General features: G+C 42.8%; 2 protein-coding genes and 1 long non-coding RNA gene across 18 annotated transcripts in view; 1 reads left to right on the top strand and 2 right to left on the bottom strand.

The window, feature by feature from the left end:
- Positions 1 to 1096, bottom strand: part of CC2D1A (coiled-coil and C2 domain containing 1A) — a 49501-nt gene extending 48405 nt beyond the window's left edge. Inside the window, exon 1 of the mRNA XM_081175839.1 lies at positions 947 to 1096. The gene's annotated coding sequence lies outside the window, so the exon portion shown is untranslated. The remainder of the gene's footprint in view (positions 1 to 946) is intronic.
- Positions 1097 to 1231: 135 nt separating this feature from the next.
- Positions 1232 to 16976, top strand: LOC308576450. Of its 13 annotated transcripts, none has more exons than XR_014003208.1 (9): positions 1232 to 1368; positions 3468 to 3516; positions 4333 to 4540; positions 6298 to 6358; positions 10005 to 10103; positions 11379 to 13019; positions 14511 to 14635; positions 15075 to 15167; positions 16388 to 16976. It is a non-coding gene; the product is annotated as an uncharacterized lncRNA (long non-coding RNA). The 13 variants fall into 13 exon arrangements; XR_014003209.1 differs by having other exon boundaries at positions 11307 to 13019; XR_014003210.1 differs by having other exon boundaries at positions 10005 to 10136; positions 11307 to 13019.
- A 78-nt stretch (positions 16977 to 17054) lies between these two features.
- On the bottom strand, positions 17055 to 20332 carry NANOS3 (nanos C2HC-type zinc finger 3). 4 transcript variants are annotated; one of them, XR_014003206.1, is made up of 3 exons: positions 19404 to 20332; positions 18881 to 18940; positions 17055 to 18071 (listed from the first exon to the last, which is right to left on the bottom strand). XR_014003206.1 is itself a non-coding variant. In XM_081175837.1 (2 exons), exon 1 carries the CDS (start codon positions 19841 to 19843, stop codon positions 19415 to 19417), a length of 429 nt encoding a protein of 142 aa, XP_081031963.1. In that variant the 5' UTR covers positions 19844 to 20332; the 3' UTR covers positions 17055 to 18071; positions 19404 to 19414. The 4 variants fall into 4 exon arrangements, 1 of the variants encoding a protein (XP_081031963.1); XR_014003204.1 differs by lacking the exon at positions 18881 to 18940 and having other exon boundaries at positions 19328 to 20332; XR_014003205.1 differs by lacking the exon at positions 18881 to 18940 and having other exon boundaries at positions 19333 to 20332.
- Between the last annotated feature and the right edge of the window lie 682 nt (positions 20333 to 21014).

Raw genomic sequence — 21014 nt, 5'->3', positions numbered from 1 at the left:
CCCTGCCATTAATCTTAACAATGTCTAGAATGAATGCGTATACAGTGGTACCATGGTTTACGAACTTAATCTGTTCTGGAAGTCCGTTCTTAAACCAAAGCATTCTTAAACCAAGGTGTGTTTTCCCATAGCAGCGGGGGGAATCAATTTACAAATGGAACACATTCAACAGGAAGTGAAACATGTTCTTATTCCAAGCCAAGGTTTGCAAACCAAAACACCTACTTCTGGGTTTGCAGCGTTCTTAATCCAAGTTGTTCATAAACTAACTGTTCTTAAACTAAGGTACCACCGTAGTACTTTTGAGTCTGTTTTTTAAAAAAATATGTGTCCACATTAAAAAAATACGCTTTCGAGTCTTCAAAACAATTCACAATGCATTAAGTTGACACGATTACAACAGTATTATAATCCCACTGAAGGTGGAAGACAGTGGCTTGCTTAAGGAGAGATTTTTAATTAGAACACTCCATAAAACCCATCGGGGGCGGTGGGGGGATGTTGGACAATGTGTTCCATGGGACTTATTCTCGGGTAAAAAAATAACTACCAAACTTTTAGAAGACATCTAAAGGCAGCCCTATTTAGGGAAGCTTTTAATGTTTAATAGGTTATTGTATTTTAGTGTTTTGTTGGAAGCCGCCCAGAGTGGCTGGGGAAACCCAGCCAGATGGGCAGGGTATAAACAATAAATTATTATTATTATTATTATTATTATTATTATTATTATTATTATTATTATTATTATTATTATTATTATTATTATTAAACATGCACAGGGTGACAGCCAAAATTATAAATCTGGACATTGTTATCATTCTATACTTATTTATTTTTACCCCACCTTTTCCCCTGACCAGGGACTCAAGGCGGCTTGCAGATAAAACATCACCGGTTCATGTTTCTCCCGCCGCTTCTCTTCCTAAAAGCAATAATGCTGGCCTACCTTACGGGACTGTTGTGAGGATAACCGGGCCGCGCATGCGAAGGGACTTGGAAGGCTGCGCCGCTAGCCAGAGAGTGGCAAGGGCCCCTGTCGCTGCCCGGCTCCTCGGCCTTCGCCCCCGACACCGCACGCAAAAGTTGGGGGCCAGCCCTTCTCGCTCTCGCCACACGCACTTCCGGCTTCTTTCCGTGACTAGCCCGTCAAGCCCCGGCTTGCTTTACGGCTCCGTCGCGAGCACGACACCGCGCGACGGCGTCCGTCGGGCTTTACGGCAGGCTTTACCCTTCCCAGTCCGCAGACAGAGATCGTGAAGGGAAGCGTGGCGATGTCAGTTGCTGAAGCCTGGCAGGCCAAAATTTGGAACAAAAGGCAGAACACTGTGCCTCCCCAACCCCAATGCAAGCCGTATTTTACTGTATTTAGTTAGTAACTTTTTTTAATAAATAAAAAAGGACAATATTGCTTCGCAAGTGCTTCCTGCACTGGGCGGGGAAAACTGCCCTAAGAACAAAATAAAAAAAATCCTTCCAGTAGCACTTTAGAGACCAGCTAAGTCTGTTATTGGTGTGAGCTTTCGTGGGCATGCACACTTCTGCAGATGCCCTAAGAACGTACGAGGAGTCCGGCTGCTGGATCGTGCCCACCTAGTTATTAGTGTCCAACCAGATGCCCCTTGGGGGAAGCCCGCGAGCAGGATTCGAGCATATAATATCAGGAGAGCTCGGCTGCTGGATCAGGCCAAAGGGCTCAGCTTCAAGCCCAGGATCCTGTCCCCACAGTGGCCAGCCACGGGGAAGCCCGTGCGCAGAACCTGAGCGCAGGAGCAGCTCTTTTCCCCGTTCTTGATTCCCAGCAACTGGCAGCCGGAGCCATCGCTGCCTCCTTTTTATCGCACTCCGGTTGGAAATCGGAGCGGGGAGGCCGGCTGAGAGACCTTGCAGCCGCGCTGCCATAGCCTGGCATAGTTCAGATTTATTTCCCCGCTGTTGCAGCTGGGCAGGCTGAAGCTGAAGGATACTTCCTTTCACCAAACCTGCACTTTTGGCCACGCGTCACTTTTTCTCCATATAGCAGGCGGTAAGGCAGAGAAGAAGAGCAGTTTGCAACGAACACTGAAAGATACAGCGACAGGATAAACTTGCTCTTAGCTGCTTGCGGTTGTCTGTGTGTTTTGCCACCCTTGGAAAAGGGTCCCCGAATAACACCAGAAACCAAGAGGTGTTCGTTCTACCCTTTTTCCTAGCTCTAGGAAAACCGATGGTGGGGGCGAGGGCGGGGCGGGAGGAGGAGAATTGGCGGGAAAAGTCGTTAGGGAGTTGCCTCCCCTCGCTTTTTGTGCTGCTCAAAAAGCAGGTGCTCCTTTGAGTTCCTCTCTTGGCGCGCTTTTGTATTTAGTTGTATTTTCCCCCTCATGACTTTTGTTTTATGGATACAGCAAACATCGACAGCACAAAGCAATAACGTTACTGCTGGTTACATAATTTTTTTCCCCATTTTTGAATGCTTCAGCCCCCTTGGCTTAATATTTCCCCTCAGACTTAGGGCCCATCAACGTTGCATATCATAGGTCCCAACTCCTAGGGGCTCCCCAAAATAAAATATTTGATAGGGCCGGCCCCCCAAAAAGTTGATAGGCATTCCCATTCAAATAGTGTGTGTGCACTGCATCCATGTGATTGATTATGCAGGGCAGGGATTAAAACCCAACATCTCAGTCTGGATCTGATTTTCCCCATCATATTAATATTTTTTAAACAGCTGTATCATTGCTGGTTATGTTTTCTGCTTTGTGTTCACAGAATTATTATTTTTTGGGAGAAGGGGGCAAGGTCTTTCACTTGAAGTTAAAGGTCGACTTGTGACTGAATCTCCTGCACTATTTATTACATGGTGTTGAAGAGAAGCAATGCAAAACAATGGCGGCTTTGCTCTGCATGGGATTAAACGTTTTAGAACTGATTTCTGACAAATGGCTTTAATTATCCATTTAATGATAACGCAGTAAGATACTGTTGAGATGTAGAGTCCGCTGAACGAAGAGTAATGCAGGCAGCCCTGTACTCACGGTGGGGCAAATGGGTGCTTGGCCCTTGCCTCAAATTTTTTAGTTTAAGATCTTCTAATTTGTGACTTGATGGACAGTGAGGGCCTCCATGCAAAGAATAACAGGAGCGATTTCAGAACAATTAGCAAATAAGACAGACACAGTGAGTGCATAACAAAAGCCTCATCTGGAAGAGCCCCCCAAATTTGCTAACTCAATACTTTCCTCTAACAGGGTGAGTTTTTGATTATCACAGCCAGTTTATAATTACTAAGGGATTCTGAGAAAAACAGCCTGTATGGTAACGTGACTCTTGAAGAGTTAAACTTTCACATACTAGAGTTTAGTATGCATGAAAATGTCTCAAAACAGCATATGATTAACTTTGGCTGTCAAAATACCATGATATAACATCTAATAATGCAATATATTTTATTTTAATAGAAAACATTGACCTAAACTGATATTTCCCTTTAGATCTACCAAGCCACTAAAATGAGTAAAAGGAAGAAGGGACAAATTCCAGGTAATAGAATCACACTGTTATTTTTGGTTTTTATGTAAGACTTCCCCCTCCTCCAATTTTTCCAAGGCATTTCCATATTGTGGTGCTTCAAGACAGGGGCTTAATGTCACTAGCAGATTGTGCAGATCTGATTTTCTGTGTACACAAATGGCACTTGACAATTCACACACTCAGTTCTGTGTATTCTGGATCCTCCCCCCAGCCACTACTCCCCTGCCCTCAACTGCCTTTTTTGTTCTGGGCAGATGCTCAGGTGTGTCTTTACCTTTGTGCAAATCACTCCCACCCCCAAAATGCTAATCTGTGCTTGGCCTAAATTTATCCTCAATTTGTGGATGTGCACAGAAGTGTCATGGTCTCAGTTCAATAATACATAGATGATGAGGTAGATTGTTGCTTATGAAAAGTTTGCAAGCTTACCTGGGAGTAAGCCAGTGTAACCATTTGCATATCAATTCCAAATCTGTCACATTGACTTGGAACCTAAGCTAAGTTAACTTAATGAAGTTCATGGGAGAAATGTTTCTAGAACCCGCTTCCCCCCTGAGTAAGCATGTCTAGGTTTGCAGTGTACGGTAAGTCGTGAGAGCATGTGCTTCAATAAATTAAGCAGATCCACTTAAATTAAGTGCATTTAAACCTTGTTATTCAGTAGCAGACTTAAAGCATGTGCATTGAAATCAATGCCTATTGAAATCAACAGGATTTAAAAGTGTTCGCCTTTAGGTGATTAATGTATTTTATTATAAAGTCAGTATTAATTGCTGTATTTATTTTGCATAAAGGTTGATTAATATTTTTTTCCCCAAATAAAAGAAGAGAACAAGGAACATGGCCTATCCAAAGCAAACAAGTGCCTTAGGAGGAAGCTTACAGAAGGGAATGATCCAGAAATGCCAGTACAGAATTTTCATTCGGACAATTCTTCCACAAAAGTAATTGTATCAGGAACAATTCAAGAATGTAAAAGAAATAGCCTAGCAAACATGAACACAGAAAATTTGGCAACAGACCTGGATACAAGGTAATCAAGTTTGATTCAAAGCAGAGTATGAAATGACTGAAACATGGTTGGACTGGACAGAGAAATCAAGGGATGTCAACTGATAAGAGAAAGACAACTGACTGCTCATATGATTAAATTGTGATTGTTCTAGAGTAAGGCTTCTGGACAAAAGTTTTATTAAGCATGCAAATTCACATGGTCAGATTATAATGATGCAACTAGAGCAATTATACCAGGACCCATTCCTGCAAAGGGCTTCAGATTCTGTACTTTCAGTGTGTAAAACAGTAAGTCTCTAACTGTCCTGGAAGTAAAATTATAAAGCAAAATGTGCAGCCAACTTTCTAAGTGTTTTATGTGAGATGAGTCAGCCTGGCTGCTCCCACTTTTCCATGTTTTTAGCCCCTAGTTGCGTACTTTGCCCTGGGATGCAAGTGGAAGTCACGCGCCGGCGGCACGGCAGCAGCAAGAGGCCCCATAAGCGAAAGCGCGCCTCATGTTAAGAACGGTTTCGGCTTAAGAACGGACCTCTGGAACAAATTAAGTTCGCAACTGGAGGTACCACTGTAATGTAATAACCAACAAAAATATCACAAAATTTTTGATAACCAACAAAAATATCACAAAATACCGAACAAACTTTCAAGCTGCCCTGCATGTTTAGATTTCAGGTAAGATTTCAGTTTTAAAAAATAATGGAGGAGAATAATGTCCATTTAATAAGCGTCCAGCAAAGTCTCTTCATTAGAAGATCTAATGCCATCTTCCTTCAAGTTCTAGGATCCCTTTCTTTGGCAAAGTCCCCATGATATTTTTGTAAGGAAGCTGGTAAAATGTGGGTTGAATGAGGTAACTGTTATGTGGATTTGTAGCTGGTTAACTGACCGAACTCAAACTGCTCTTAATGGTTCCTCGTCATCTTGGGGAAAAGTGACAAGTGAGGTAAATCAGGGTTCGTTCCTGAGCACGTTGTTAAATGTATTTATAAACTACTTGAACAAAGGAATTGTGAGGGTACCCATCAAATTTGCAGATGACACCAAACTGGGAGGGGTAGCTAATGCCACAGAAGACAGAATCAGGATTCAAAACAATCTTAACAGACTAGGGAGCTGAGCCCAAACTAACAAAATGAATTTTAATAGGGAAAAATGTATGGTTCTGTGCTTAGGAAGGAAGAACCAGCTGTACAAATATAAGACAGTGGACACCTGGCTTACTAGTAGTACATATGAAAAGGATCTGGGGTCTTAGTGGACCACAAGCTTAACATGAGTCAACAGTGTGATGCAGCAGCAAAAAACAACTCATGCTATTCTAAGCTGCATCAACAGAAGTCTAGTGTCCCAAACAAGAGAAGTAATAGTACCACTCTATTCTGCCTTGGTCAGACCACATCTGGAATACTGTGTCCTGTTCTGAGCACCACAGTTTAAGAATGATATTGACAAACTAGAAGGTGTACAGAGAAGAGCAACCATGATGATCAGTGGTCTGGAAACCAAACCTTATGAGGAATGGTTGAAGGAGCTGGGTATGTTTAGCCTGGAAAAGAGGAGACTGAGAGGAGATATGATAGCCATTTCCAAATATCTTAAGGGCTGTCACATGGAAGATGGAGCATGTTTGTTTTGTCTTGCTCTGGAGGGCATTTTGCAAATAGAATAAATATCCTGGGATTTTCAAACATACTGGAATTTCCTATTTACTGTATTTCTATTACTAATTTGCCTTTCCTAAACTTGAATGTACATATATTTGTTGTCTTTTAACAGCAAGGCTTCATTTGAGAGGAAAGAGGAAGATAATATGAAGGTTTCTGTACCTCTGTCTCAGGTAAATTCCGTCTCAAGTAACATTAGCAGTATATTTAACTGTAGGGTAGCTTTTAGTACAGTGGTGCCCCGCAAGACGAATGCCTCGCAAGACGGAAAACCCGCTAGACGAAAGGGTTTTCCGTTTTGGAGGTGCTTCGCAAAACGCATTTCCTATGGGCTTGCTTCGCAAGGCAAAAATGTCTTGCGAGTTCCTGCGGGGTTTTTTCCCTCCCCCCCCTTTCCCCCAAGCCGCTAAGCCGCTTATCGGCTGATCCTAAGCCGCTAAGCCGCTTAACAGCTAAGCCGCTTATCAGCTGATCCGCTAAGCCGCTAATAGCGCTAATCCACTAAGCCGCTAATGGGCTTGCTTCGCAAGACGAAAAAAACGCAAGACGAAGAGACTCGCGGAACGGATTATTTTTGTCTTGTGAGGCACTACTGTAATTTCTTGGTTAGGTAAAGTAAACTTACAAAGTATAGCTGAATAGATTTCCTTTGTGTTCCTTATGTGGACATACTACTTGAACAAATCCAAATCCTTGATCAAATCCAAATCCTTGCAGTCTGTATCCTTGCAAGAGAGGACATCAGATGTGACTGATATGCAGCAAGATTTACCTGGTAGATATTGGGTAATTGACCGACACCTAATATGTATCTTAAGCATTATATCAGGCAGATTGTTAAGGCTACAAGGGAATAAACCCCATTGAACCCAATAGCCTTACTTCTTTGGTTTGCTCTGTGCATAGGTTTGCTCTGTGTAGAGAGGATGATTCACTAAACCTCCTTACACATTCTTTCAATGTGATGTCACAGGATTGCAGTGGCTAGCTTCTACCAACTTACTAGCTGGGCATTCAACAGCCAGAAGAAGAGACCACAAACATGCACATATATATACACCTATTGCTCCTCCATGCATATATTTGTACGCGTGTGTAGACCCTTCATATAGTCCCTTCAGCCTCCTTATGTATTGAAAGACTGTATGAGACAGTCCAAATGGACTTTCTCCCCTCATAAGATCTTCAAAATATGTGAGCTAATCCACATGGCTGCAATGCAAGAATCTGTGAGTTTGTTGATCATGTGTTGTTGTTTTGGCTAATAGCCAATAATATTTCACCTTTCAAAATGTATACTAGCAGTGATTATATTGCATACTTCTGTTTGTCATGGCTGAAACACCTAGGAAAATGAACTTAAAAGCTTTTTTAAAAATCCAAGGAAGAGTTGCTGTGATTAGGGAAAAGGGCAAGGCTCTTCCACATTCTCTGCTTCTACAGTGTATCAACCTACCAGTGCTGGTAGGTTGATACACAAGTACCATGGTGGCAGTGAGTGAAATGAAAGTCACTCTCTTTAGTCACAGAAAATAATTTGTACAGATGGCGAACATCTTGTGTGCGACCTATTGATGTATAGCTAGGCCCGCATCAGGATTTGAAAAGTTGCTTAGAATTTCAAACAATGAGAAGTACAATGCAAACCCAAACCACCAGTGGGCACTCAAAGCCAGAGAGAAATGAAACCAGGGCAACAAGCCAAGATGCTTTTGCTTGCACAGCTGGCTCAGTCCTGACCTAAATACATCTTCAGCAATGGTCTGTCTAGCTTTTTCTTGAAAACTGTTATAGCCAGAAGCCAGAAGAGCAGCCTGTGTCGTTCCGCACAACCTTCCTTTGAATTCATAAACTTTATTGCTGCGTGCAGATTAAGACCAAGGATTGCCCCTTGTACATTTTCCCCTAGTGGAGTTGTAGAGCACATACTCTGAGAACAGAAGGCCCCAGGTTTGAACCCCAGCATCTCTAGTTAAAAACGTTGAGTAGTCATGAGTGAAGATGTCAAAGACCTCTGCCCTGGATAGCAACTTCCAGCCAGAGTAGACAATACTGACCTGGTATTAAGAAACGCCCTGAACTCCTAATGCCACCCCACCTCTTTATTGGGCCAAAGAGAACCCAGGAGTCCTGACTCCTGGCCACCAGTTACCTGCTTCGAAAAAACCACTCAGTTTACTCCCTTGCGGAAAACATTAAGTTAAGCACTCCCTTTGGGCAACAGCTTCCTTCCTTCCCTTTATATTAAATATTTGCAGAGCCATAGCTGTGGGGGGCTAGCTGGTTTTTTTTGCCCTGGGTGAAGCCTCCAGAGGGGCAACATTAAAGCTCAAAACCTCTCTCTCTGTGTGTGTATGCAAATGCACATGGGGGGACGCCAAACTGGGTCTTTGACCCGGGTGAAATAAAACCTGTTTGTGTTTTTAACAGTTAGTTTGGCTCTGGTGGCAGCAGCAGAGGGGGTGGGGGTGGAGAGGAATCCCCCTGCCAGGAAAGTTATGAGACAAAGGGAACTTGGACTGCCAGCAACTGGGCAATCACATGCGGGATGATTCCTGCCATGCTTGGCTCTAAGAGGCACTGGTGCACTGGTGCTTCACTGTAGTGGGTCTCCGGAAGACAGTGTTTTCCTGTGGAAATGTGGACACAATGGTGTAGGACCACTTAAGGCCAGCCCAAGACATCTTGATGCCCAGGGTGGGAAAGGAAATTGGCACCTGCTAATTAAAGCAGGGTATAACCCACCAGGTACAGCTGCGAACTATGTGGCCCCTCAGGTGCCTGGGCACCCACAAATTTAAAATGGAGGTGTGCCCCCCAAGATTCCACTCGGTGGTGTGTGCACACCATGGTGATGTTGGCATGCCCTGGGCACCCACTGTGGAGGGGGCAAAGTAGCATGCCTGCCACCAGGAAAGTCACCTGCTGAAGCCCAGCTGGGGGGGGGGGAGAGATCCTTTCATTGGGAGAAGTGCAAGATTGTCGAAGGTATTTTGCTGCCTGAGGCCAAGGTCAAGATGGTGGCCCTTTACTTTCCATTAGGTGCTAAAATCTCTACATGTAAACACATAATCCATCAATATGATCAAATTCAGATCATTTTTCTTTTTTTTTCAGTGCAGAATGTTTTTTTCTTAAATGTGGGGTATACTTAAGAACTTATTGTATTTGCATTTTAACCGTTATAGTAAATTACTGTTGTTCTTTCACTTTTGTGGAATTATTTGTTGCTCACAACGTCTTTTAGTTGACAGTAAAATAAATTTGAACTTCTGGTGCTTCTCATTTTGAGTGAAACTACTACCAATACTTGTTCAGTAATTCTAATAATTTGAATCTTAAGTTCCTCTGAGTGGAACCCCACTTGCAGATATACTTCCATGGAGTACCTTGAAGATACTATTTGACAATTCCCTCCGGCAGCCCTCTGTGCCCTTAAGATCTGCTCTGGAGGGTTGGGCATCCTCCCAGAGCAGCAAGGAAGGTGACACTGGGAGCTGCAAGGGGAGCAAGAAATCAGTGAAAATTGTTTTCTGCCTGTGGGAACCTCTGTTGGATCACAATGCCTTCCTTTCAGGATCCAGCTGATGAGGTTTTGTCCAATTTTATTCCTGTGCAAAATCCTCAGAAATTTAGGGCAGTCTCAGTAGGTCAAAAATAATTTTCTTTGTTGAGCCTGATAAATCCAATCTCTTGATGCCTTTTTGCTTAATTTTGGAAGTTGCTGAGGATAGGATACTCTTACTGTATAGGATACTCTTATTGAGTATAGGATACTCTTATTGTTATTTTTATTCTTACTCTTATTGTTGGTCGTAGGGAGGAAAGTTGGTACCAAAGTTTACGAAGCCAAGAAAAACATTGACTGAAAAAAAGGAAGGAAATTTTCGAGGAGCTGTAACAACTGGGACAGAAAAGGTACAACAAGCCCTTCCTCCTTATCTATATAATGTAATGTATACCCTTGTGATTTAGAGAAGTGTTTCCTTATGGCTGGACATGGGGGAAACACTTTCGTTTTTGTACTGATAATTAAAGACAAACTGCACTCTTCTAGTTCAAATTAAGCACACTGAAAATTTCCAGAGGGGTTTTAATGATTAGTTTTAATCAAGATATACTGACATGTTATTAAAGGATACTGTTAGCTGTGCTGTTTTATTTGTATATACTATGGTTTTTATATTTGATTTTAACAACAACAACAATAACAACAACAACAACAACAACAACAACAACAACAACAACAATAACAATAATAATAATAATAATAATAATAATAATAATAATAATAATAATAATTCTAAGTGACATTCCCTAAGAGGCAGTTCATAAATAAATAAATAGTTTTAATGGAATAATCCCCCCCCAAATGAAAAACTCACGTTTTAGTTTGTCTTTCAGCTAAGGCACCTGCACACTCTCAAGCACATTAAGGACACTAGCTTTGGCAAGACAGGTGGGTCTAGCAGCACCCCCACACTGCAAAGTTGCTTCTTTAGAGGGAGCACAAACCCATCTAGGAATTTAAAGAGTTCCACTGTGTATACTCCACAATTCACTGTTTAAACTAGTAGGCCAAGGGCAGATAATAGAGTATTCTTTGGTGGAAGATGATAACTTGTGCAGAACTGCATATTCACACATTAAGTTGCCTGTATACTTAGTCCCTGCTCCCTTCTTCCAATAAGGTTAGGCAAAGGGCAAATGAAGAAAGGGCCTTCTCAATTGGGTCAACTTGCTTATGGAATGCTCTCCTCAGGGAGGATTGCCTGACACGTACTCTAATGTCTTTTCAGCACCATGCAATTACTTAAAAAACAAATATCTTAAGACTTTTTACCTGAACTGGCTTTTCTGCTGTTGAATATGCCTTTCATTATGTCAGCTGTTATTATTTTGATTGTTTCAGTATTACTGTAAGCAAACTTGGAAGTTCGCTTGCTTGTTATAAGCTGTAAAAAGATTGTAAAGGCACTCAGAATCTGAAGGGGCAGTATATTGATGGTTAAATACATAGAAATGCACTATTAAATGGGAACTGGCAGCCATAGTCAGAAAATGCTAAATGTTTGTGCTACTTTTTTCTACTGACGCACAATTTTGTCAACTTCTTCAAAGGGTGATTGTATGGATAGAAATGTTACCAGCACAGCAAAAAATTATGTCGAGAACACTGTTGCTTCTTCACAGACACCAGAAGCAGCGGATTCATTGGTGACAAAAGTGAAGGATGCTGGAGATCAAGTGATCATTCATTGTGAAGAATTAAGTAAAAGACTGGATGTTAAAATGCAAGATGAGGACAAGATTGGAAGGATAAACAATGATGGTGCAAACTCAGGCTTAGCTGATTCCTGTCAAGGAACGGGGACAGCATCCAATTTACAAGAAAGTATCTGTGAAAAGGAAGTGTCAGGTAATAAGGATGTAGATGGTCTGTCTCTAGAGCCATTTAAATGCCAATTTGTTAAGGAGATGAGCATTAGTATGTTGGCAGACGACAGTGTCACTGACCATATTAAAAGTACCCCACATGAAGAGCATCTTGATACTTCAAACAAGTGTATGGATAAAAATAAAGCTTTCCATGATATCACAAATTCAGATGATGTAAAAGAAGCAAACTGGGCCAAAAATAGAAGTTGTAAAGATGCAAGTCTTACTGAGTGCATGTTCAGCCAAACCCAAAAGGAGAACAACAGAACATATTTCCCACTGGAGACAGGTCTATCATTTCTCACACCTGGAGAACAGGGCAAACATCTAAATACAAGCAATTTATCTAGAGACGGAGATACTGATGTCAAAAAAGCAGACCAGGGCCTTTCATATAGAAGCGGGGAAACTGAAGAGCAAAATGTCATTTGCAGCAATACTGAAATTTCAGAACACCAGGTCGCTTTGTGCAGCTCTGCAGTGAGTGAAAAGGGGACAGACAAGCAGAACCTGTGGTCAAGTGGCAAACCTGTAGAGCAAAATGGTATGAGTAAAACTGCAAGCCAAAGCAACCCTTATACGGAAGAGACCATAGTTGCAGAGCAAAACAGTGTACAAGGCCAGAATACTTCCAGGAAAGATGTTCTAGATATTCAATCTATGAGTATTTATTTGGAAAAGAAAGCAGATCTTTCTGAATCAAAATGTGAACAGGTTTTTGAAACAAGTGATATGTTCTTGCCACAGCCTAATGAGGATGTTCACCCTGAGAGCAGCACAATCTCAGTGCAAGCAGTGATTTGCAGCGAAGAGACAGGGAGGAATAAAAAAGAATCTGAAATGAAAGCAAGGCCAGCAAAAAGCACCACTGGCTCACCTGACCCAGAAGTTCCAGTTTTACAGACCCCAAAGAAAAATGGTAGTGAGAGATTGGTGTCTGATACAAAACAGTCTGAATTCATCAGATGTGATTTGGAACCAGCTGAAATTAGGGAAGTGCTGTCAGATATTTCCCAGCAAAATTTGACTGAGACTGCCAAGGCAGAAACAAACCCAACAGAAAACTCTTCTGCTGACATCTACATGGAGGGAAAAGAAGAAATGGTAACCTGTGAGGACAACAAGAACAAACCTGCCCATGAGGAAAATGGCCTCTCCACAGTCAAGGTTATTCTAGCACCATTGGTGGTGGATGATCCTGGTAGAGAAATGAATGCTGGTTCCGAAATGCAGAAGTCTCTCCTTGCATTAGGTACAGGTTGCAGCAGAAACGCACCAAGCGGCCTTGATACTATGACCCAAACATGCTCTCCTTGCACAGATTCCCTTTCTCTGGATATGGAAATTCCGTCTAACAGTCAGCTACTGGGCATCTTTGAATTTCCACCACACAAGGTGAGTTGATCATGAATGACTAGATTTAGAAAGTGATAGTTTTACTTCTTCATATGACAGTTACTATCAGTGGCGTAGCGTGGGGGGTGCAGGGGGGCCCGGCCGCACCGGGCGCAACATCTGGGGGTTAGGGTTAGGGGACGCAAATCCATGGGTTAGGGGGCGCAAATCCACGGGTTAGGGGGCGCAAATCCACGGGTTAGGGGGCGCAAATTACTTGCCTTGCCCCGGGTGCTGACAACCCACGCTACGCCACTGGTTACTATTCAACAGAATCAATAAGACCTTAACACTCCAGCAATCCTTTTACGATTGCATTTATAAATGCAAGTATCAGTACCCATCATATGAATTTATGAAGGAATTGGCCTTGCACTACTACCGGTACATACTTTTAGTGAATTAGTAGATTTATATCCCACTTCCTTGCCGGAGTCCTTAAAGCAGCTCATAACTTAACAAAAACCAGTGGATTCCAATTTTACTGTAGTTTGAATAATTTTTAATTGTGTTACAGTGCAAAATAATTGTAGCAACTGAAGTGCATCCCAGTAAAAATATTTGTGAACCAATTACAGTAGTATATAAAATGGTCATTTCCAGATCTAACAAACCCATTGTAACTAGTACTGATTCTGTAGATTAACTGAAGCTGCAACAATGGAAGCAGTGGCTCCCATTCTAGTTCTTTAAAATAGTTTGTACTTGCCTTTGTGGCTCCTCTGGACTAAAAAACCTGGATAGAGCTGGGAGGGACTTTGGAGGTCATCTGGTCCAATCCTCTACTTAATGCAAGGTTCGCAATGGGGGATGCAACTATAGGAGGCCTGATTGATGGACATCCCACCTCTGCTTAAATACCTGCTGTGAAGAAGTGTCCCACATCTTCCTAGTTATTCTGCTCTCCTGTCAACTAGCTCTTATCCTTAGGAGGTTTCTTCCAGTGTTATGCCAACATCTGTTTCCTTCTAATTTCTACGCATTCATTTTAGTTCTGTTTATGTTATGTCTCACAAGGATGTGGGAGGAAATTCTTCGCTGTGTGCATGGAGCAGGTGCCGGCCTGCTGCTGAGGGAGGATGGGGATAGCGGCAGTAGCAGTGGGGGGGGGGAGAAAAGGGGCTTGCCAGCAGAACACACTGTAGATGAAGAATGGTGATCTGTCCCCTTGCCCTCCCCAAAGTAGCTCAGGTTACAAACAATCTCTGCTTGCTTGCAGGAGGCTTCTCTTAAAATTATATCCATCACATCTAGCCAAAAGAAATGATAAAAATTATTTGCATAAAGTCTAAAAGCTAACTAGTGGATATGTCTATGTATCAACATTCTGAAACCTCTGTGTCTAATAACCCAATTATTACATTAATTATGAACATTATTGCTGTAGATTTCTCCCTACCTGGTTGAGATTGTGATTGAACAAGTCCTTCACTGCTGCTTTTTACATAGAGAACATACCTGTGTCGCTAAACTGCATTTCTATCCCTTCAGACATCCTTTCTGGATAATCCACATAGCCCTTCCAAGGATAAAAGTGATCAGTGTGCTGTAGGAGAACAAAGTGGAATCAAAACACCAGTCTCAGCCATTAATCTGATCTATCCAAATAGTGACAGGTGGGTGGATTTCCTAGTAGGAGCTTTCTTGGTACTGTATTTTGCATTCCAGTTGGTATTACTAGGCCTACATATGTTGCTTTGCATGAGTGTGTACACACACCTGAAACACCAGAGCTAATGGAAGTGGATGATTTTTATTTCCATCTCAAAAGCTTGGGGCAGGCAGTTTTAAGAAAAAGTGCACTAAAAATAATAATTAAAACCTATATTCTACATAAATATTTAATACGTCATTTGTTAGCTGTGCTATTTGTAGGATGGGATTGGAATCCTAGGTCAAGGGGTCAGTGACTATTTGGAGCAAATATAATATACTTTGATGTTTGAAAAGGCATGACACCTGGAAAACACTCACACTTTTAATATAGAAAGATATACAGTATATTGCTGATCTCCTGCTTCTGTTTTCCTTTCCCCCCCCCAAAAAAAAAAACAGGAATGAGGTGACTGAGGGGATTTGTGATCCATACAAACAAGAAGATGCAACAGATGTTGTTTGTGGACTGATTAAAGAGCTCTCTAATCTCAAGTAAGAACTTATTTCTGTACCATATCCAATACTTCATAAAAAATGAGGTTCTTGAAGGCCTGAGATAATGTGGTCACTGTCATAGCATCTACAGCAATTACATAGCTCCCACAGGAATCCTAGTGTAACATTCTTAGCTTAAATTGTGCCTGATTTAAAGACAAAAAGACATGTTTGGCCTAGCAACCACTATTAGGCATGGTAGTTAAATTGAATGTCTATGTGTTTTATACCCCTGCATGCCAGATGCTGAGGACAAACACTGAGGAAAAGCTATTGCCTTTTATGCCTGTTTGTGATCTTCCCAGAGGCATCTGGCCCAGGACTGTTTTAAGGGTTTACTGAATTGCAAGTCCTATCACAATTAGTGGGATATATGCCAGATCCCAACGACATCTACTGGGGTGTAAGTCCCACTGATTTCAGATAATTTTATTTTCACATGTGTTTAACCTTTGGGTTAAAATGACTTTTAGGAATGCCTTGAAGATTTTTTAAATGCCAACATGGCTATGCAGGTGCTTCAAACATTCTGATTAGCCAGTCATTTAAGGATATTGTTTTGTGCTGTTTTTAATGTTTTATGTTTTATCATTGTTTACACTGCCTTGATTTGTTATAGTGGTATATAAATACTTGTATAAATAAATAATAAATCTCCCTCCCCTCCAGATCTGGATTTCCTCCCTGCCCACGCTGCTGTGCCCATGCTGCTGCTAACCCCTCCTATGGCAATTGCACCAGAGTAATGACAGGGGTCAGATCTGCTGCCTGAGGCAATTTTTTTTGCCTCAGGCACCAGATCTGACTTGCTTCATTAAAGTGCCAGCCTTGCTGAGGGCTGACCGGAGGTTGCCTCTTGTGAGTGCTGCTAGGAGCCATGAGGCATATCAGCCACAGCCACAGTGAGGAAGTAGGAGGTATTTTCCCCTCCCCAGTCACTTTTCCAGCCTGCTACAGCTCTTAGACTGAGAACTGGAGAACATGGCACATGAACCCTTTCAGCTACCTTGAATTATTTCAGCTCTTTGATAAATCAAATTCCTTGCATTTGTTCTGGAGCAAAAAATAATTGTTGGAACCTGCTTCTTTAGAAAACAGTGACTGAATTGTTCTGCAAGGGGTTGCAGTCTATAATTTTATTTCTGCAGCTTACTTGAGAAATGCCTTGCTAACATAGAACCCACTGTGGTGTGGTTGGGTTGTTTTGTTCTTCCTAGCCGACTTATCATGAGTACACACAGAGACCTGGATTCCTTCAAGAGACTGAAGTTCCGGAGAAACAGACAATCTGGGAAGCTTGTACCTCAAAGCGTGAGCAATGTGACAAGCACACTTTGTACAGTCAAAAAGAAGAGAGAGATTTAGCTAGTGAATTCTGTTCCTGCTTTGAAAGTTTGCTTTGTTATGGTTTTCTTTAGCTATTTCATTTAGCAGTGGGGTCATTTATGCTTATCTGCATCAAAATAGACCGTTAGATGCAGAATAAAATTAATAAAATGAGTATAATTAGTCATCTTCACATCCCACTAACTATCACAGCAATGTAAAGGACCATTATAAATAAGAACTGGGTCCAATGTCTTGGTGCACAATCCAGTAAGTAAAGTTACCTGTATATAAGCTGCAATCAATATTCCTTTCACCACCATCTCTTAACAAACTCTTAACATAACTTTCTGGGTGTGAACTCTTGTCCACAATTGTGAAGAGTTGCCCTATGTTCAGGCATGTATCTATAGTTCTTCCTCCATTAGGCCAAAATATATCTTATGGAATGCAAAAATAAAACCTTAAACTTAAAGGCCAGTTTTACTATGTAATGATGCCATTATTTATAGGATTCTGGTGTAACCATTTCATTGTTTATAAATGAACTAGGTTAGTGGAATGAAAATGCTGTATTTTGGCTAAAAACTACAAAACTGAGTAACTTTAAACCTCACTTCAAGTGGAAGAGTTATGTGTGTACTTAGTTGAAACCAATAGAGCTTAAAATGCTGTGCACTTTCATTCTTGCCTACTTTATGGTGTCTTGTGTGTTTTGCATTCTACACAGGCAGAACAATTCTAAAATTGGGGAAGATTCTGTGGTGGTGGAACTGCTGCTTCCCAAGCCCTGCTGCTCACTCTAGCTAGATGGAAGTGGGGTGGGATGCAGCCCTTTCTCACTTAAAAGAGGGCAATTAACTACACGAGCTGCAAGTCTGGTATAATTCTTTGCCCCTTTATCACAGTATGCTAAGACCCCTCATCTAAACTCCCTCAACTGCCCCTCCCTAACTTCCTTGTCCAAGAGTAAATCCTTACATAGCGATTCATTTCAAAAATGACACATCTTTGGTTTAGGGTTTTTAAAACGCTGTATTGCTTTTGTGTAACAAATAAATAACCATATAAAGTCATAATATTAACAAAACAAAGTAATTATTGACCATACGTCTTAAGAACCAAATAAAACCTGGCCAATATCACTTGAAAAACAAACATGCATTTAAACAAAACTTTAAACAAATACAAACATTGGGAGACTTCAGACTGGTAATTTGGGAAATTAGGTAACATTTGTCTCAAGTGGACACTCTTCACACTGAGTCAGACATCTGTAATAACATGAATGTGAAATAATTCAAGCAGGAAGAGTAGCTGGATTAAAAAACAAGAATAGCGAGTCAGTTGATTGTGATAGTACTGAGAGAATTCATTTCCAGGCCCTTGGTGTGATGTACCAGTGCCACCTGAAGTAAATGTTGCCATCCTGGACTATCTTTCCCTCTCTCCTTTTTCTCTCCAGGTCTGAATATTTTAGTTGATTCCTGCAGACCAACCACTTGTGGTGTATTAGATCCAAAGTTTCCCTTGACTTCAAGAAAAGTGCTAGCTCTGGTACAGCTGCAAATGTACCTGAAAGAGATGATAAAATGCACACAATCCCAATCACATTTTCCTCACCAGAAATCTATGCATTTTTTTCTAATTTGTATTCAGCTGTAACTGTAGAAATACCCCACCCCAAGTCCTTTGAGGCTAAATACTGGAGAGCAGGCATACCCCAGGAGCATGGCCAGTGGCGAGGGATGAGGGGAACTGTATTCCAACAACACTTGCATAGCTTCACATTGGCTACCCTTGCTGTAAGAGTAGCAGTGGCAGGCAATGGCTGCTTATTTACATTTTTTACTCATTTTAAGCCAGGAACCTCCAGGTTTGAAAACCACTTCAGGGTGGCAGGTTGCTGTGGCTTGCAAGAGAGAAACAAGCCACAGTTCCTAGTTCAGAAGTAACACAAAACCAACCCTTTTCTTGTCCTGCTTGCGCTAGGAGTGAAGCAAGAGCAATTGGGCATTTACCAGCATGCTACGAATGCTCAGTAAACCTTCCTCCCATCTGGTGAATATGTCTCTGCCTCAGTCACACATACACACACACCTTCCTCCCAGACACACACACACACACTCTGAGCACTCTTCCTCCTCTCCCCCCTTTCCAAGGGGCAGGGAAGGAAGGTTCAAATCCCCTCTGGGCCATGAAGCTCACTGGGTGATCACGACCCCTTCCTCTCTCTGCCTAACCTACCTCATAGGGTTGTTGTGGGGATGAAATGAGTAAAGGGAGAACTGTACGCTATCAAGCTCCTTGGAAGAAAGTAGGCGAATATAAATGGGAGTAAATATAATAATAATAAACTGCCAGGCACACACACACACACATACAGGAGGTGTGAGCTAGGATGAAAAGTAACTCATTCGGCACCGGAATGTCGCTCCATCACTCTTGGAGGACGAATAATAATAATAATAATAGTAGTAGTAGTAGTAGTAGTAGTAGTAGTTATTCTTTGTACATTGAATCCACCTTAAGTCTTACTCAGACCCACTAAAGATCACAAACTTAGCCCTGTTCATTTCAATGGGTTTACTTTGAGTAAAAGTTACTAGGACACAAAACGGTGACAATGATGCCCACAGAACTAAACTCTCACCTTCCAACTCTCCATCCGCCTCCTTTTCCTTCCCCGACCCCAGGGGGCCTTCCTTCCCCTAAACACCCAGACAAGGTATGACCATTCCGGATAGTGGGATTTCAGAGTTTGCTTTTCAGATGCGCTTAACAAACAGGCGGTCTGGGGTGGTGGGGATAGAAAGAGGAAGAATACTTACGGTACCACCAGGTTGGAACCTTTGCTGCTGAAAGAGAAAACGAGAGAGAGAGAGAAAATAATATTCCCCTTCCCACCTTTTTATTTTTTAAGTTTTAGGATAGGCTGGCTTCGTTTTGAAGTGGCTTGCCTTCTTCCCGGCCGAATTCCGGATGCAGCTGTAGACGGACGTGTAGCCCTTGTTGGTTAAAGGGCAGAACTTCCTCGTGTGCGCCCGATCCTGAGATGCCCCGCACTGAGGGCAAGTGTAACTTCTCAGGATCGGGCACTGCACCCTCCCGGTTGAGTCCTTCAACGCGTGCGACGCGTAGATGGCCCTCGACTCGCCGTTGTGCTTGCAGAAGGCGCAGTGGCGCGCCGGCCTGCTAACCCCGGCAGGGGGCGCCTCCTTGCGCGGCGGCGGCGGCGCCTGGTCCGCGAAAGCCCCCGGCCAGCTGCTCCTCGCGCTCCGCCAGCGCATCTCTTGCACCACGCGCGCCAGCTGGAAATAGTCCCTCCACAATTGGAAAGCCGCCATGATCGCCGCAGCCTGAGCTGGTCGCCGGAGCCCTGGGCGCTCCTAAATGCAGCCATGTGCCGTTGGGGCCTCCGCCCAGAGCCAATAGCCTGGCAAGCTCTTCCCACTGCCCCCCACCGTCAAGGAGCCTGGAGCCAAGAAGTCTGGCTCGCCCCACGGCCCCCCACCCCGCCGCTTGTGGGTCGCCATCCTGGCAAAGTTGAGGGCGTGGCTGCGAAGCCGCAGAAAAGTGTCTCTCGCCGAATGTTAAACGATCTGCAAAGAAGACTATGAATTGAAAGTGGAGGCAAGAGATGTATGTACCTTTCCCCGTCTCTCTGTTTGCTTTGTAACACAGATAAACGTAAGACTGAATGGAGGTGGGGGGGGGGGGGGAGAGAGAGAATCGCCAACTAAGAAGCGCAGCCTTTGGCTTCAAGAGTTGCTTCTTTATTGCAACTTGCAAAGTTGCAAGTTGGAAGTGTCTGTGCGAGTCTCTCTCTCTCTCTCTCTCTCTCTCTCTCTCTCACACACACACACACACACACACACACACACACACACAGTGCCGGATTTACACATAAACTGAACAAGCTCTAGTTTAGGGACCCACTCTCTTGGCCCCCCCCCAAAAAAGGAAAAAATTGGATGTACTTTGATAAAATACATATTTTGTTCTGTGCAAATGGCTTTAGGTCCATAAGTTAAAGGTAAAGGGACCCCTGACCATTAGGTCCAGTCGTGACCGACTCTGGAGTTGCGGCACTCATCTTGCTTTATTGGCCAAGGGAGCCGGCGCACAGCTTCCAGGTCATGTGGCCAGCATGACTAAGCCGCTTCTGGCGAACCAGTACAGCGCACGGAAATGCCGTTTACCTTCCCGCTGGAGCGGTACCTATTTATCTACTTGCACTTTGACATGCTTTTGAACTGCTAGGTTGGCAGGAGCAGGGACCGAGCAATGGGAGCTCACTCTGTGGATTCGAACCACCGACCTTGCATAGCTTGTCAAAATTTCTCCTGCACATTCCCCCTCTTACCTTAATACCACATGTCAATTTATTATTAATAGCTTCATCCTCTTTTTTTTAAGCCATCCAAATTGCTGGCTATGCCATGCTAACTGCTGGCGCTCAGTCGGGGTAATAAGCTGGCCTTTCAACAGCAAAGGAAAACACAGCAATGCACAGCC

Source organism: Podarcis bocagei (assembly GCF_964188305.1).
Source record: "Podarcis bocagei genome assembly, chromosome: 17".
In the NCBI taxonomy this organism is placed as follows: Eukaryota; Metazoa; Chordata; class Lepidosauria; order Squamata; family Lacertidae; genus Podarcis; species Podarcis bocagei.
Note: the sequence above shows the minus strand (reverse complement) of the source record. Positions and strands in the feature narration are given on the sequence as shown.

Excerpts from the sequence above, each read along its gene's own strand:
- NANOS3 (XM_081175837.1), bottom strand. The coding sequence starts at position 19,843 with ATGGCGGCTTTCCAATTGTGGAGGGACTATTTCCAGCTGGCGCGCGTG.